The 17,179-nt window shown below is 40.2% G+C and overlaps 1 protein-coding gene across 1 annotated transcript in view; it reads right to left on the minus strand.

Annotated features, from left to right (window-relative positions):
* The window catches only part of csmd3b (CUB and Sushi multiple domains 3b), a 2,186,187-nt gene that overhangs the window by 910,228 nt on the left and 1,258,780 nt on the right, over positions 1–17,179 (minus strand). Inside the window, exon 6 of the mRNA XM_059983996.1 lies at positions 280–392. Coding sequence (XP_059839979.1) covers positions 280–392 — 113 coding nt within the window. The remainder of the gene's footprint in view (positions 1–279; positions 393–17,179) is intronic.

Consider the following 17,179-nt stretch of genomic DNA (forward strand, 5'->3'; position numbering starts at 1 on the left):
TTGCAAGATCTATCATAATACGACAAGCGGCAGAACCAAAGAAAACAGGCAAGAACTTTCACTAACAAGGTTGAGTTTGTACTTCGAGGCCTATTATGTTATAATTACTATTTTGGCATTTTGAATACATACGGACATGCTCCATTTTAAATCTTGTTGTTTTAAACAAATTCCATAGGGCCACATTATGACTGAAAGCTTACAGATGCATTTCTCTGCTTTATTAACTGAACAAAATCATCTACTGAAGCTGAGCATCAATTGCCGATATAAAGTTACCTTGGTACTGAGCACTGAAACCCCGGTGCCTGTGGTTGTTATCTGATATGAAGTGCAGCCTCAGCCAGTTCTTGTTGCTGATAATGGGTGGAGGCAGGTTCATTCCTGATAACCTGCAAGAAAACAAAATTGAATTGTCCTGGTTACTTACAGCCAAATTTCTCCATTCCTTTTTTATCAATGCACTCCTGTGTCAACATCAAAATGATAGGAAACAAGAGGTGGGGAGGGGCTGAAAGCGGGAGATTAGTCTTCAAATTAATGTTAAAAATAAGAGCAATTCTTTAAAGACAAATTCAAAGATTCAAAATATATTTATTATCAAAGTACGTATGCAGTATACAACTCTGAGATACGTCTTTCCCACTGACAGCCATGAAACAAAGAAAACCCATTGGAATCCCTTCAAATAATAAACAGCAAAATCAAAAACAAATTGCTCCAACAGCAGCAAAAATAATGAGTGAACAGACATTCAGACATACTTTATTGATCCCGAGGGAAATTAGGTTTTGTTCCAGACGCACCAACCAAGAATAGTGTAGAAATATAGCAATATAAAACCATAAATAATTAAATAATAATAAGTAAATTATTACAAGTGGAAATAAGTCCAGGACCAACCTATTGGCTCAGGGTGTCTGACACCTGAGGGAGGAGTTGTAAAGTTTGATGGCCACAGGCAGGAATGACTTCCTATGACGCTCAGTGTTACATCTCAGTGGAATGAGTCTCTGGCTGAATGTACTCCTGTGCCTAACCAGTACATTATGGAGTGGATGGGAGTCATTGTCCAAGATGGCATGCAACTTGGACAGCATACTCTTTTCAGACACCACCATCAGAGAGTCCAGTTCCACCCCTACAACATCACTGGCCTTACGAATGAGTTTGTTGATTCTGTTGGTGTCTGCTACCCTCAGCCTGCTGCCCCAGCACACAACAGCAGACATGATAGCACTGGCCACCACAGACTTGGAGAACATCCTCAGCATTGTCCGGCAGATATTAAAGGACCTCATTCTCCTCAGGAAGTAGAGACGGCTCTAACCCTTCTTGTAGACAGCCTCAGTGTTCTTTGACCAGTCCAGTTTATTGTCAATTCATACCCCTAGGTATCTGTAATCCTCTACCATGTTTCTATTGGTTGGAAACAGGGGTCACCGGTGCCCTAGCCCTCCTCAGGTCCACCACCAGCTCCTTAGTCTTTTTCACATTAAGCTGCAGATGATTCTGCTCACACCATGTGACAAAGATTCCCACCGTAGCCTTGTACTCAGCCTCATCTCTCTTGCTGATGCATCCAGCCATGGCAGATTCATCAGAAAACTTCTGAAGATGGCAAGACTCTGTGCAGTAGTTGAAGTCCGAGGTGTAGATGGTGAAGAGAAAGGTAGACAGGACAGTTCCCTGTGGAGCCCCAGAGCTGCTGACCACTCTGTCTGACACACAGTGTTGCAAGCGCACGTACTGTGGTCTGCCAGTCAGGTAATCAATAATCCATGACACCAGGGAAGCATCCACCTGCATCACTGTCAGCTTCTCACCCAGCAGAGCAGGGCGGATGGTGTTGAACGCACTGGAGAAGTCAAAAAACATGACCCTCACTATGCTCGCCGGCTTGTCCAGGTGGGCGAAGACACAGTTCAGCAGGTAGACGATGACATCCTTTACTCCTAGTCGGGGCTGGTAGGCAAACTGGAGGGGGGCTAAGTGTGGCCTAACTATAAAGCACAGAATATAACAGAATATAAGCACAAAAGTGGAAAGAGTCCAAGCATATTCAGTTCTCATAACTACAACTGATTCATTCAGCATTTTACCGACATTATGTGCTGTACCCTGCTCATTAATGCAAATAGCCTATCAGCCAATCATGTGGCAGCAACTCAATGCATAAAAGCATGCAGTCATGGTCAAGTGGTTTAGTTGTTGCACAGACCAAACAGTAAAATGGGGAAGAAATTAGTAAGTGGCTTTGATTGCGGAATGATTGTTGGTGTCAGATGGTATAGTTTGAGTATCTCAGAAACTGCTGATCTGGGATTTTCACACACAAGAATCCCCAAAGTTTGCAGAGAATGGTGTGTAGAACAGAAAAAAAAAAGACATCCAGTGAGCAGCAGTTCTGTGGGTTAAAATGCTTTGTTAATGAGAGAAGTCGGAGGAAAATCGCCAGACTGATCGGGTTCAAACTGACAAAAAGGTGACAATAACTCAAATAACCGCACGTTACAACAATGAGCACCTCTGAATGCACAACGCATCAAATCTTCTAGTGGATGGACAACAGCAACAGAAGACCACAAACTTACACTCACTGGCCATTTTTTTAAGTACAGGAAAAACCTCAAAGTGGCCACAGAGTGTATTTGTAAGTTATCGACTAAAAACATAAGACATAGGAGTAGAATTATGCCATTCAGCCCATGACATTCTATCATTATCCTTCTCAACTCCATTCTCCTGCCTTCTTCCTGTAACCCCCGGCACTGTTACTAATCAGGAATCTTTCCAACCTTTGCTTTAAATATACCCAATGATTTGTGTTCCACTGCAGGCTGTGGTGATGAATTCCACAGATTCACCAAACACAGGCTAAAGAAATTCCTCCTCATTTCTGTTCTAAATGTAAGTCCTTGCATTCTGAGGCTGTACTCTCTGGTCCTGGAGTTTCCCACTACCTACAAAGCTGATGCACAAACAACACTGCAGGGAGATTCGGAATTTGAAGGCAAGAGAAGTGTGCTGGAACAAAAGTACAAGTCGCAAGTGAGTCAAATTCAACCAATGAGAAGCCACTTCTACGTACCCGTATCATCCTGAGAAATTAATCCCAAAACAGAGTGCAGGTGAAACTCTAAAATAAAATATTGGAGTACAGGGAGCAGAAGGAAATCTGAGGTTTACAGTCTTTGACATGAGCGGTTAATTTGCAAATCAACACAAGATTCAACTGCTCACTGCACTCCACTTCACTCGAAGTTTATGAGTGCTCCCACCACATTAGTGAAATAATTGCATTTGATTAGATTGTGCCAAGTGGAACAATTTAACTCTTGCCTGATAAAATTTACGCAGGAATTTGCTCATACTTGTCCCACAGTGGCATATAACCATATAAAAATCACAGCACGGAAACAGGCCATCTCGGCCCTCCTAGTCCATGCCGAACTCTTAATCCCACCTAGTCCCAACTACCTGCACTCAGCCCATAACCCTCCACTCCTTTCCTGTCCATATACCTATCCAATTTTACCTTAAATGACACAACTGAACTAGCCTCTACTACTTCTACAGGAAGCTCATTCCACACAGTTATCACTCTCTGAGTAAAGAAATACCCCCTCGTGTTTCCCTTAAACTTCTGCCCCCTAACTCTCAAATTGTCCTCTCATTTGAATCTCCCCTACTCTTAATGGAAACAGCCTATTCACATCAACTCTATCTATCCCTCTCAAAATTTTAAATACCTCGATCAAATCCCCCCTCAACCTTCGACGCTCCAATGAATAGAGACCTAACTTGTTCAACCTTTCTCTGTAACTTAAGAGCTGAAACCCAGGTAACATCCTAGTAAATCGTCTCTGCACTCTCTCTAATTTATTGATATCTTTCCTATATTTCGGTGACCAGAACTATACACAATATTCCAAATTTGACCTTACCAATGCCTTGTACAATTTTAACAGTACATCCCAACTTCTGTACTCAATGCTCTGATTTATAAAGGCCAGCATTCCAAAAGCCTTCTTCACCACCCTATCTACATGAGACTCCACCTTCAGGGAACTATGCACTGTTATTCCTAGATCTCTCTGTTCCACATGGTCTAACTATATAATATTTTAACTCTTTTGTCAGCAGGTGCTTTAATTATCCAGAGAAGCCAGGATATATCACAAAAACAGAGAAAGGCTTTCACCAAAACTTGCCCACTTATGTTTCATGGAAGTCTGCAAATTTCAAGGGTTATTTATTTATTTAGAGTTGGAGCATGGTAATGAGCCCTACTGACCCACAAGTCTGCACCACCCAATTATACCCATTTGACCAATCAATTTACCAATACCTTTGAAATGTGGGAGGAAACTCACAGAGTCACAGGGACTACATACAAACTCCTTATAGACAGAGTGGTGGAATTGAATCCAGATCACTGGTGCTGTAATTGCAGTATGCTAACTACTACACTAAAGTGCCTTCCAAGTTGTGTATTCTATTTTTTAAAAAAATGCATTTTGAATATGCCATCAATTGTCTTCCATATTGCAAATCTACTAACTTATAGGAAAATGGATTTTAATTTTAAGTCTAGCTCCTTTAATTCAAAAATCACAGCTCAAACCTATTCAGATTTACATCATGTCAATTCCCAAGAATCATGATTCAATAGTCAAGTTTATTTATCATGTGTATATTAACGCATACAGTGAAGTGCATCAATCGCGTTACAACCTATATACCTGAAGATGTTGTGGGGGTTGTCGCCAAGTGTCGCCATACGTTCCGGCACCAATATGGCAATTTAAGTTCCCATAAATAACTAGTATATAACCTGTACAAATCCTCATTATCTTCCTTCTCACTCATTTTCCCTTTCCTTCCATTTATCGTGAATAATTAAATCCATTTTGTTTCATTTTTTTCTTTGAATCCACTTGGGAGCAGACTAGCTGGAAATCTGTAATCACTCACAGATTTCACAGCTGCAATGTCACTTTTATTTAACGCACACTCATACTAAATAAATATTGTACGAACAGTATGGGTTGAAATTTGCATAAATTGAACCATATTTTGGTAGAGGGGAGGTGGAGCATTATTAATAGGCATTGGAAGGCTTCAGCTGAGATATTGTAGAACATGCACACAATACTGAAAAAATTCATTAATGCTCTACATCAATAAGCAGAATTATTCATATACCTATTCAACTATCAAAGCTAAATAATTAACATGTACAGTACATGACGGTCCTTAGGTCCTGACTGAGTATACACTCAAAGTGCTGGAGTGCCCAAAATGTTGACTCTCCATTTCTGTCTAAAAATGCAGCCTGACCTGCTAAGTTCCTCCATTTTCTTGAACTTGTCCACTTTGAAAGCGAAAGATCAATTTCACTGACACAGATGTCCTGGAGCTTAATGGTGAGGTCCACGCAGTGACAGGGCACTCAAAGACACAAGTGGCTCACATCAGAGTGTTCAAAATAACCCTGATCAAAAAACATCTTCTGGAGTCTTTGGACAAATGGAAAAACTCATCCCTTCCTTTGTCATCTGTTAAAACTGTCAAAGCATTTCAAAGTTTGCAACAATGATAAAAGTTACTGACATTTGTTACAATAGTCATGGGGGACTTCGATATGGAGTTAGTTGGTGCTGGATTACAGGAGGGGGAATTTCTAGGGTATCAATGATAAGGTTTGTTAGAGCAGCTCGTAGTTGAGCCCATTTGGGGATCAGCTATTCTGGATTGGGTTTTGTGCAATGAACCAAAAATGATCATAGACCATAAGTATAATATGAAGTGGTAATATGAAATTCACCCTGAAATTTGAGAAAGAGAAACTAAAGTCAATATTACAGTGGAGTAAAGAGTATTACAGAGGCATGAGAAAGGAGTTGGACAGAATTGTTCAAATAAGAACACTGGCAGGGATGACTGCAGAGCAGCAAAGGCTAGAACTTCCTTATGCAATTTGGAAGGCACAGGACATATACATCTCAAAGTGGGCGAGTATTCTAAAGGAAAGATGACACATCCAAGGCTAACAATAGAAGTCAAAACCAACATAAAAGCCAAAGAGAATGCATATAATAGAGCAAAGTTAGAGGATTGGGAAGCTTTTAAAAACCAACAGAAGGCAAATAACAAGTCATTAAGAAGGTAAAGATGGAATACAAAAGTAAGCTAGCTAGCTAATAATATTAGAAAGGATAACAAAAGTTTCTCCAGATACATAAAATGTAAAAGCGAGGTGAGAGTGGATATCGAAAAAATGTTGGAAAATGATGCTGGAGAGGCAGTAATGGAGGACAATGAAATAGTGAATGAATAGAATAAGTATTTTGCATCAGTCTTCACTGTGGAAGACACTAGCAGTATGGTGGAAGTTCAAGGTGACAAGGAGCATGAAGTATGTGAAGTTACCATAACTAGAGAGAAGATATTTGGAAAACTTAAAAATCTGAAAGTGATTAAGTCAACTGGACCAGATGGTGAACACCCCATAGTTCTGAAAGAGGTAGTTGAAGAGATCATGGAGGCATTAGTAATGATCCTTCAAGAATCACTAGATTCCAGAATGGCTTTGGAAGACTAGAAAATTGCAAATGTCACTCCACACGTCAAGAAGGGAGAGAGGCAGAAGAAAGGAAACTATAGGCCAACTCGTCTGATCTCACTGGTGGGAAGATGTTGGATTCATTCATTAAGGATGAGGTCTCAGGGTACTTGGAAGCACAAAATGAAACAGGCTGTAGTCAGCATGGTTTCCTCAAGGATAAATCATGCCTGAAAAATATGTTGGATTTCTTTGAAGTAGCAGCAAGCAGGATAGACAAAGGAGTATCCGTTAATGTTGTGCACTTGGATTTTCGGAAGGCCTTTGACAAAGTGCTATGACAGGCTATGAGCCCATGGTATTACAGGAAAGATTCGAACATGAGTAAAGCAGTGGGTAAAAAGGAAACCTTTTCTGACTGGCTGCCGATGACTAGTGGTGTTCCACAGGGATCTGCGTTGGGACCAATTCTTTTTTGAGGAAGTATAGAGGCTACAGAAGGACCTAGACATATTGGGAGAATGGGCAAAGAAATTGAAGATTGAATGCTGTGTCAGGAAATGTATTTTCATGCACTTTGGAAGAAGAAATGAAAGAGTTGACTAATTTCTCAATGCAGAGAAAATCCAAAAAAACTGAGATACAAAGGGTCTTGAGAGTTCTTGTACAGGATTTGCTAAAGGTTAATTTGCAAGTTGAATCTGTGGTGAGGAAGGCAAATGTGATGTTAGCACTCATTTCAAGAGTTTTAGAATATAAGAGCAAGGATGTAATGTTGAGGGTTTATAAGGCACTAGTGAGGTCTCACTTGGAGTATTTTGATCATCCTTGGGCCCCTCATCACAGAAGGATGTGCTGAAACTGGAGAGGGATCAAAGGAGGTTCAAGAAAATGATTCCAGGATTTAATGGCTTGTTATATGAAGAGCATTTGATGACTCTGGGCTTGTATTCACCAGAAGAATGAGGGGTGACCTCATTGAAACCTATCAAATGGTAGATAGATTGGATGTGCGGAGGATGTTTCCTCTGGTGGGGGAGTCTAATACCAAAGGATACAGCATCAGAATACAGGGACATACTTTTAGAACAGAGATGAGGAGGAATTTCTTTAGACAAAGAGTGGTGAATCTGTGGAATTCTTTGCCACAGACAGCTGTTTATGTATATTTAAGGCAGAGGTTGATAGATTATTGATTGGTCAGGACATGAAGGGATAGGGGCAGAGAAGGCAGGAGATTGGGACTGAGCAAAAAATTGGTTCAGCCATGATGAAATGGCGGAGCAGACTTAATTGGCCAAATGACCTAATTCTGTTCCTATATCTTATGGTTTTATGCTGAGAGATTCTGCACAGACCTGATGATAAAGCTCAAAAAAAATGTAACACTGCTAAAAATCACAACTGAGCTATTTATTTATTGCAGGTTTATTCTAAAATAAACCTTCAATGAAATGCAAATATGGAGATTAAATGCCTTGAATTTTAATCTCTGACAGTACCTGACACTGAACAAAAGCATCTTCACCAAGTCGTAATAGACTAAAATCTACAAGAAACTGAAAATCTGGGCCGTATTTAGTATGGTTCCTAAACAATGCCTTTGTCCTTGAAATCCATTTTAAATGGATTTATGGCTGTTTTTTTTTAACCTAGATACATCGCATTTCACATTTTCTGTCCACATTATCTTCACTTATCTGCCCCTTTAATGCAACTTAATTATTCTATAATGAGTTTTTCATGTATCCATTAACTGATGATTTTACTGACAAGCATTCAGGAATTAGCCAGCTTTATAGTAAAATTCTGGATTGGTTGTAGATTATGTCATAGCTCTATAGATATCTTTAAGTGTGAACAAATAGCAATGATAGATTCATTGCAGAGTTGGAAAATTCCTTTTACATTCTGTCTTTCTACTATTTGAAGTACTTAAACATAGATGAGTGCAGGCCTGCTATCAAAAATACATTTGCTATGAAATATTTCGCAACAGTTTAAGTTTCAGCTTTGACTCTCTCTTGTGTTAGTCAGAAGATTGTGGGTCCAAATCACATTCTAGAAACTTCGGCAGAAAAGAATTGGGGACAGCGCCATAGCATAGCAATTATTGAAGTCGCTACACAGTGTCACTGATCACTGTTTGGGATTCAGTTCCGGTCAGTAAGGAGTTTTTATGGGCATCATAGTTCTGTTTGCATAAATATGTAATCACATCATACTACTGACGAAGACAAGCTGCCTGTAAGGAGTTTGTATGTTCTCCCTGTGACCGTATGGGTTGCCTTGAGGTGCTCCGATTTCCCTCCACAGTCTAAAATCGTACCAGTTGGTAGGCTTGCTTTGGGTGTTCCAGTTTCTTCCTACATTCCATAGGCATATGTAGGGCTCTCAGTACCAGTAACAGTGGTGTTAACTGCTCAGGCTAACAAAATGGCTTCTCTGTATTGTTCTAATGAAATGGCTTCTCTGTAACGTTATTTAATGCTGTAGTGGGTTTCTGTAGCTGGAATGTTTGGGTTATAACTGTAGATAAGGGGGGAACTAACCAATGGAGAATTGTTATGCTATCTTGTATGTGTGAGCTGAGCGGGAATTTACGATCTTTTTCAGGGAGGAGAACAAGGAGGACGGATGTGTGAGGAGCAGGCAGCAGTTCCAGGGTGGACGTTGGCAGTTCAGACGGTGGCCGAAGGCTCAGATGGTCATTGTGGATGGAACCGGAGCTGTGAGCTCCAACGTATTAAAATATTATGTGCACAAACTGATAAACTTACTGATTTGGTGCCTTTAGGTTATCTGTTTCTGCCAACCCGTCACTAAGAAATAACTATAAACTTGCAATTATTTACTCGCCTTTGGTGTATTGTCTGATATTTGTGTTGCGAGCATGTACGGGTGGGGGGGGGGGGATTACACCGTATTTACACCAAGGTATTGCACTAGGCGGGGCACCGGTGGTTCACCCTAGGCAAACGGGGGGTAAATTGGGGAGGGGGGGGCAGATGCTACACGTATATATGTTGTGCCATTGCTATGTTGGCACTGTAAGAGTGTTGATGTTTGCTCTGGTTTCCGTCATGTCATTGGCACTGTGATGTTTGTTCCAGTGTCCTGCTACAGTCCAAAGTTGTATTGAGTTGTGAGTTTCTTTTGGATTAGGGTTAGTATGTTGTGGGCATGTTATGTTGGTGTTGGATGTATAGAGACACTTGCAGGCTGCTGGCAGCACAATTCTTGCTGATTTGTCGTGGTGCAAACAATGCATTTCACTGTATGTTTCGATGTTTTGATGTATCTGTGACAAATGAAGCTAATCTTCTCTTTTATCTTTACCTAGGCTGCTAGGCAGGAGCAGTATTATCAGAATTCCTACTAACAAGGTATCATTGATCACATGAGATATTGGGCAAGATTATCTGACCTGATAACATGCAGATCAGAGGGAGCTTCACAACTTCTCCATACTAACTTCCATTTCAAATAGTGTGGGGTTGGAGGGGTGGATCGGTAGAATTCCTTGGGCATCATCATTCTTTACATTACTTTATTGTCACCAAACAATTGATACTAGAGCATACAATCATCACAGTGTTATTTGATTCTGTGCTTCGTGCTCCCTGAAGTACAAATCAAAGTAAATATAATAAAAATTTAAATTATAAATCATAATTAGAAAATAAAAAAGAGGAAGTAAGGAAATGCAAGTCAGGTCCGGATATTTGGAAGGTACGGCCCAGATCCAGGTCAGGATTCATTCAGCAGTCTTATCACAGTTGGAAAGAAGCTATTCCCAAATCTGGCCGTATGAATCTTCATGCTCCTGAATCTTCTCCCGGAGGGAAGAGGGACAAAAAGTGTGTTAGCTGGGTGGGTCATGTCCTGGCAGCACTGCTCCGACAGCTTGCGGTGTAAAGTAAGTCCCAGGATGTTGATGTAAATAACCATGTTACCACTGAAGAAGATACATTGCCTATACGTTCTCCTTGTGTCCAGCTGCATTTCCTCAAGTGTTCCAGTTCCCTCTCACAGTCCAAAATCGTATTGGTCGGTAGGGTAATTGGTCATTGCAAATTGTCTCTTTTTAGACTAGACTGTGTGGATCAAAAGGACAGAAGAGCCTACTCTGTGCTGTCTCTCAATAAATAAATAAATAAACAAACAAACAAACAGTCACTCATCCAGCCCTCAAAATGGCTAAAGAAAGAGAGGCAATTCTCCTGAATTTTGAATGCACCTGGGCCACTGAGTTGTACATGGCCTCTTGCTGTGTGAGGGTCTCTGAAAGAAAGCTGTTTCTGATTAATTTTTGGATTTTGTGGGGGAACTCAGCAGATCAGACGGCATCTATAGAGAGGAATAAAGAGTTGAAATTTTAAGTTGAGATCTTTCATCAGGACCACGTGAGAGAGGGCTGGATGCAGACAGAGCAAACTGCCTTTAATTTGAAAGAGCACTTACTCAATAAAATTGATGAATAAATGTCCTATGACACATAAAATGTTTCTTCCATGGTTATTCACCAGGTTCTAACTGTTAATTTAACACTGAACTGGATTTGTAAGGTACTTATGCAAGAAAATCTCAGTATATTCACTTTTATATTAGTTGGTTAAGTCACTGAACACTCTAACAAACTATGACAGATGTACTGTTGGAAGTGTCCTGTCAGATTGCATCATACCAACTTGAATGTGCAGAAACATAAAAAGCTGGAGAGATTTGTGGACTCAGCCCAATATACCATAGGTACATCCCTCCCTATCATCCATAGTAACTACAGGAGGTTCTGCCTCAAGAATGCATCATCCATCATCAATGATCTCCTCCATCTGGTCCAGTTCAACTTCTCACAGCTACCATCATGCAGGATGTACAGAAGCTGGAAGTCCTGCACCATACAGTTCAAGAACACCCACTTCACTTGAACCACCACCAAATCTCAACACAATATTGACCAATTTGGTCACTTTGCACTAAAATGCATTTTGCACATTTTCCCAATTTGTTGCAGCTTTTTGTAAATTTATTCACAATTATTTACAATTTAATTTACACCTTCTTGTAAATTTCTTACTTGATGCCATGTACCTATGATGCTAGATACAATAGGTTAGCTTAAAAAAAGGATATAGGTAATAGGTCATTGCTTACATATACTTGTGCATACGACAATACACTTGATTTGATGACGAATGACAAATAAGTAAAACCATTGCATGAATGTCATCTGGAATTGCTTTTCAAAAAGTTATGTATTTCTTTGTTAAACTTGATTTTTCTGACAAGCACTCAACTAAAAAATAATCAGAAGTACTTGCATATAAAACTAATGAATGCAAAGAATGATCCACCCAAAACTTAAATTGGACAAATACTTCAGATCTGCTGTAATAAAAAAAGGAAAGTGTCTCCATGAATTTGAGTGCAGAATACAATCGAACTGGACAGAGCTTTTGGACACCTTTTACCAGCCTCCCAGTTCTACCAATTACCTTATGTTTTTTCGTCCCCTTCCCCACCTTCTTACTCTGACTCCTCAGAGTTTTTTTTATTCCAGTCCTGTTGAAGTTCTCAGCCTGAGACATCAACTGTATACTTTTGCATAGATGCTACCTGGCCTGCTGAGTTCCTCCAGTAATTGCGTGTGTTGCTTGGATTTCCAGCATCTGCAGATTTTTTTTTGTTTATAGAAACATAGAAAACCTACAACATAATACAGGTCCTTAGGCCCACAAAGTTGTGCCGAACATGTCCCTACCTTAGAAATTACTCTACTTACCTATAACCCTCTATTTTTTTCTAAGCTCCATGTACCGATCCAAAAGTCTCTTACAAGACCCTATCGTATCCGCCTCCACCACCGTTGCGGCAGCCCATTCCACGTACACACCATGCTCTGAATAAAATACTTACCCCTGACATCCCCTCTATACCCACTCCCCATCACCTTAAACCTGTGTCCTCTTGTGGCAACTATTTCAGTCCTGGGAAAAAGCCTCTGACTATCCACACGATCAATGCTTCTCATCATCTTATACACCTCTATCAGGTCACCTCTCATCCTCCGTCACTCCAAGGAAAAAAGGCCAAGTTCACTCAACCTATTCTCGTAAGGCATGCTCCCCAGTCCAGGCAACATCCTTGTAAATCTCCTCTGCACCCTTTCTATGGCTTCCATATCCTTCGAGTAGTGAGGCAACCAGAACTGAGCATAGTACTCCAATTGGGGTCTGACCAGGGTCCTATAGAGCCTAACATTACCTCTTGGCTCCTAAATTCAATTCCATGATTGATGAAGGCCAGTATACCGTATGCCTTCTTAACCAGAGAGTCAACCTGTGCAGCTGCTTTGAGCATCCTGTGGACTCGGACCCCAAGAACCCTCTGATCCTCCACACTGCCAAGAGTCTTACCATTAATACTATATTCTGCCATCATATTTGACCTACCAAAATTAACCATCTAACACTTATCTGGGTTGAACTCCATCTGCCACTTCTCAGCCTAGTTTTGCAACCTATCAATGTCATGCTGTAACCTCTGATAGCCCTCTACACTATCCACAACACCCTCAACCTTTGTGTCATCAGCAAGTTTACTAACCCATTCTTCCACATCCTCATCCAGGGCATTTATAAAAATCACAAAGAGTAAGGATCCCAGAACAGATCCCTGAGGCACACCACTGGTCACCCACCTCCGTGCAGAAAATGGCCCATCTACAACCACTCTTTGCCTTTTGTGGCCAAGCCAGTTCTGGATCTACAAAACAATGCCCCCTTGGATCCCATGCTTCCTTACTTTCTCAACTTTCTGCCTTGGATGGGGTACCAATGCCTTGCTGAAATCCATATACACTACATCTACTACTCTACCTTCATCAATGTGCTTAGTCACATCCTCAAAAAATTCATCAGGCTCGTAAGACACGACCTGCCCTTGACAAAGGCATGATTTATGATTGATCTTCTCAACTGCCATGTTTCTGCTGCCCTAATTAACATTTCTTCCTATCTTTATATTCTAGCAGATGTGATATGATTATCTTCTCCCACCACCCCCACCCTGCTGCCCCCACTCTCTTCAATCACCCATCCACCACTGCTTTCCCAGACCAGAAGCAGAAAGATTTTTTTTTCATTCCTTTCGAACAACTGATAAATTTTGAGAAGTTTATTAACATGAACTGAAGTTAATAAAAAAACAAATACGATATTATGTAACCGGGTGAAATAACATGTCATTACTTCTCTCAGTGAACATTGTGTGTTATAATATTCCTTTGTGTTTCAACAGAGGTTCTTTTAGGTATCATCATATGAATGATGGATCTTCATATGAAAGTAACAAAAAAACTTGAGGTATTGAAATTTAGTACTGTTCTTGTTACAATTAAAATCTAGGACAGATTGAGGAGATGAGAATGAACTTTTTCTGCTTCAAATTCAAATTGTTGCCATAATCTAAGCAACATAATTCAGTCCCTACTATTAATAATGTGTCCAGCCCACTATTTATCACCCACTTATAAATACCCTATAACAAGATCAGAGTTTCAATTAGTGGATGAATCTTTCAATGTGGACTTCTTTACCATGATTTTGGCTCATCAAACATTCAGCCAGTTGAAGAGGTTTTAACCTAGTTCATTAAACAGAGCAAATAATTTAATGTAACCCTCAGATTCAGCCAGGTCATCTAGGGGAAAACAGCCTCTGGCCCTGCCAAACTGAGAAATCACATTTGTGTGGATGTTGTGTAATGTACCGTCCGGTTACAAACCCACAACACAAAATATCAGACCGTACACCATATGCAATTAAATGATTGAACTTTATGAATCTTAATCTGAATATAGGGTTAGTACTGAAAATAAAGAGGGCCCAATTCAAGGAAAAGTCAAAAATGCACATTGGAGCTCACTCATTCGCCATTCTTCCACCATCGACCTCCTCTGCGCTTTGCCAACCTTCGGGCCTTCAGATCCCAGTCGACTCCATCCGATGGTCTACCAGCTCTCTCCACACGTCTTCCCTCTTCAGCTCTCCTTGACAAAGACCGCGGAAAATCTCCTTCCAGATTCACAAGGCAGAGCAACAATCTCTGATTGGCTAACATGCATACCAGAATCCTGCTATCTCCAGCTATAACCCAAACATTTCTGCTACAGAGAAACCGTTACCTCAGCAGTGAAACTTACAGAGAAGCCATTACATTAGCCTCAGCAGTGAAACGTTACAAAGAAGCCATTATATTAGCAGTGAATCCTTACAGTGCGTTACATTAATAATATTCCAAGGAATTCTGATAAGAAAGATGTCAAGGTAATAGTTATGGAAGATTTGGCAAATTTATTTAATTTTCAGAAAGTAAGAAGTTAACTGATCTTTTGAATAAATTTACTAAATCTCATTTTAGAGAAATTCAGGTATAATCAGTGAAGGTATTTAATTTTTTGAGAAGTGTATTAATGTGAATTGTGTTATGAGTGATGAATAGATCTGATGGACAATGGGGTGCAGAGTTATCCATTCCCCCCCCCTCACTGAGAACCACGTACCATTACTGTTCCTATGCTGCTCATGAGAGAGAGAGAGATGGGAAACATGCAAGAACATCTGCTACAGATAAGAGAGGGGAGAGACACTGTTGATTTACTGTATTATGACTTCTGCAAGGGTTATTTATCTTCTACTATTTTGCTCATTAACATACCTCAGTGGACTGCAGGAGTGGGCTGGTTTGATGGACACAGTCATTCAAAATTGATTGATAGCTGAGACCCCGTGAGTAGGGATAAAAGACAGCTCTGGAGAGACACCGTTCAGACACACCAGTGGACACTGATTGAGTGTTGGAACCCACAGGAAAGGTGGGGGCATCGGAGACTGAACCAGGAGATCGGTCAGTAAAGCTCACAGTGTTATAGCAGGGCCGGTGGGGACTTGTGTGTGTGTCCACTCATGCCAGAGTGACGAGTCTACCACAGAAGAATGGTCTAGCTGAATGACAGAGGGGTCATAACTGAATGGCCACAACGACACGACGGATTAAGAAAGGAGTAAAAGGTTTGCCTGCCACAACAGTTGCTGTTACATCTCGCTCGCTCTCTCTCTCTCTCTCTCTCTCTCCAACAATTACAACAATCTACCTCAGCACGCATGAACTGAACTGAACTTTATACTTTTCTATGACAACCCATTTACCCCTAGACATCGATAGAGCTTGTTTATTATTGCTTATTATTATTCCTACACTTTTAGGTTTATTATTGCTAACTTGTGTTATATATATATTTTCATTATTGGTATTGTTTTGCCTATTTTATTAATAAACACCTTTGAATATAGTACCATCAGACTCCAAAGGATTCTTCTTTCTCTGCTGGTCAGACAGGGTACGTAACAATTGAAATAAATAAAAACAATAATTATGTTATGTAACATGTGAAAAAAATATTTAATTAATTCTCAATCTGAACATTTTGTTCCAGTGTTCCATTATGTTTAAATGATGGCCCAGAAAGATCTTCATGTGAAATTAAAAATCTGACGTGCAATATTCTTGTTCCCAGTTAAATCTAGAACAGATTGATGAGATGAGGTTTAACTTCTTCTGTCCCGATTCCAAGATATTGTAATAATCCAACAAAATTTTTGGTGGATGAGGGTCTGTGACTGCTGTGTGAAATATATCAAGTCAACTTACAGTAATTAGCAAAGCATCACTTGAAAATTACTCCTGTGAGCAACATGGAGACAATTTCAGTTTGTAATAATGTGCCAGTGATAATCGTAAATGACTCTGTAGATACATTACCTACTAATACCTCCAATAATCTTTCTACTACACTTATCATTGGTGAGCCACAATTATTGGCAAGCCTCTCTTTGATTTAGTTAACAATAATCAAATGTTTCCGATGGATAGCAAAGCTTCTCTTTACACTTTGGGATTCTCGGATCCCCTGCTAGCAAGAAGGAAACACTGAGGAATAGTTAAATGTTCGTTGGTTCTATCATTTTAGGTACAAATTAGAAATCTGAAAGCCACATGTGGCGACTCAGACAAGACAATGGAAGAATGGGCCAGCACACTAGCATAGCAGCTAAAAGAACACTATTACAGTGCCGGCTGTAAGATCGGAGCTCAATTCCAGCTACTGTCTGTAAGGACTTTGCATATTCTCCCCATAACCATGATGTCTTCCTCCAGGTGCTCCAGTTTCCTCCCACATTCCAAAGAAATACGGTTAAAGCCAGTGAGTTGTGTGCTTGCTATGTTGGCACTAGAAGCATGGTAACACATGTGGGCTGCTCAACATAATCTTCACAAAGTTTCTCTGTATGTTTCAATGTTTTGAGGTACATGTGAGAAATAAAGCTAATCTTTCAGGTCAGCTGCTGTCAGCTAAATTATTGACTGCATTTGTTTCTGCAGCTGGAGTTTAGTGAGCAAGTGCAGACAAGAGTTAGGTGGGTAAAGGGATGATTCTATTATTGAGAATAAGGGAACTTCATAATGGTCCTGGTGGTATTGGGGTTTTGCTTGGACAAAGCAATGTGAGGTGGCTTCTCAAAAGGTAAAAGCAATGATGACGTCAGA

The sequence above is a fragment of the Hypanus sabinus genome, chromosome 1 (genome assembly GCF_030144855.1).
Source record: "Hypanus sabinus isolate sHypSab1 chromosome 1, sHypSab1.hap1, whole genome shotgun sequence".
NCBI lineage: Eukaryota > Metazoa > Chordata > Chondrichthyes > Myliobatiformes > Dasyatidae > Hypanus > Hypanus sabinus.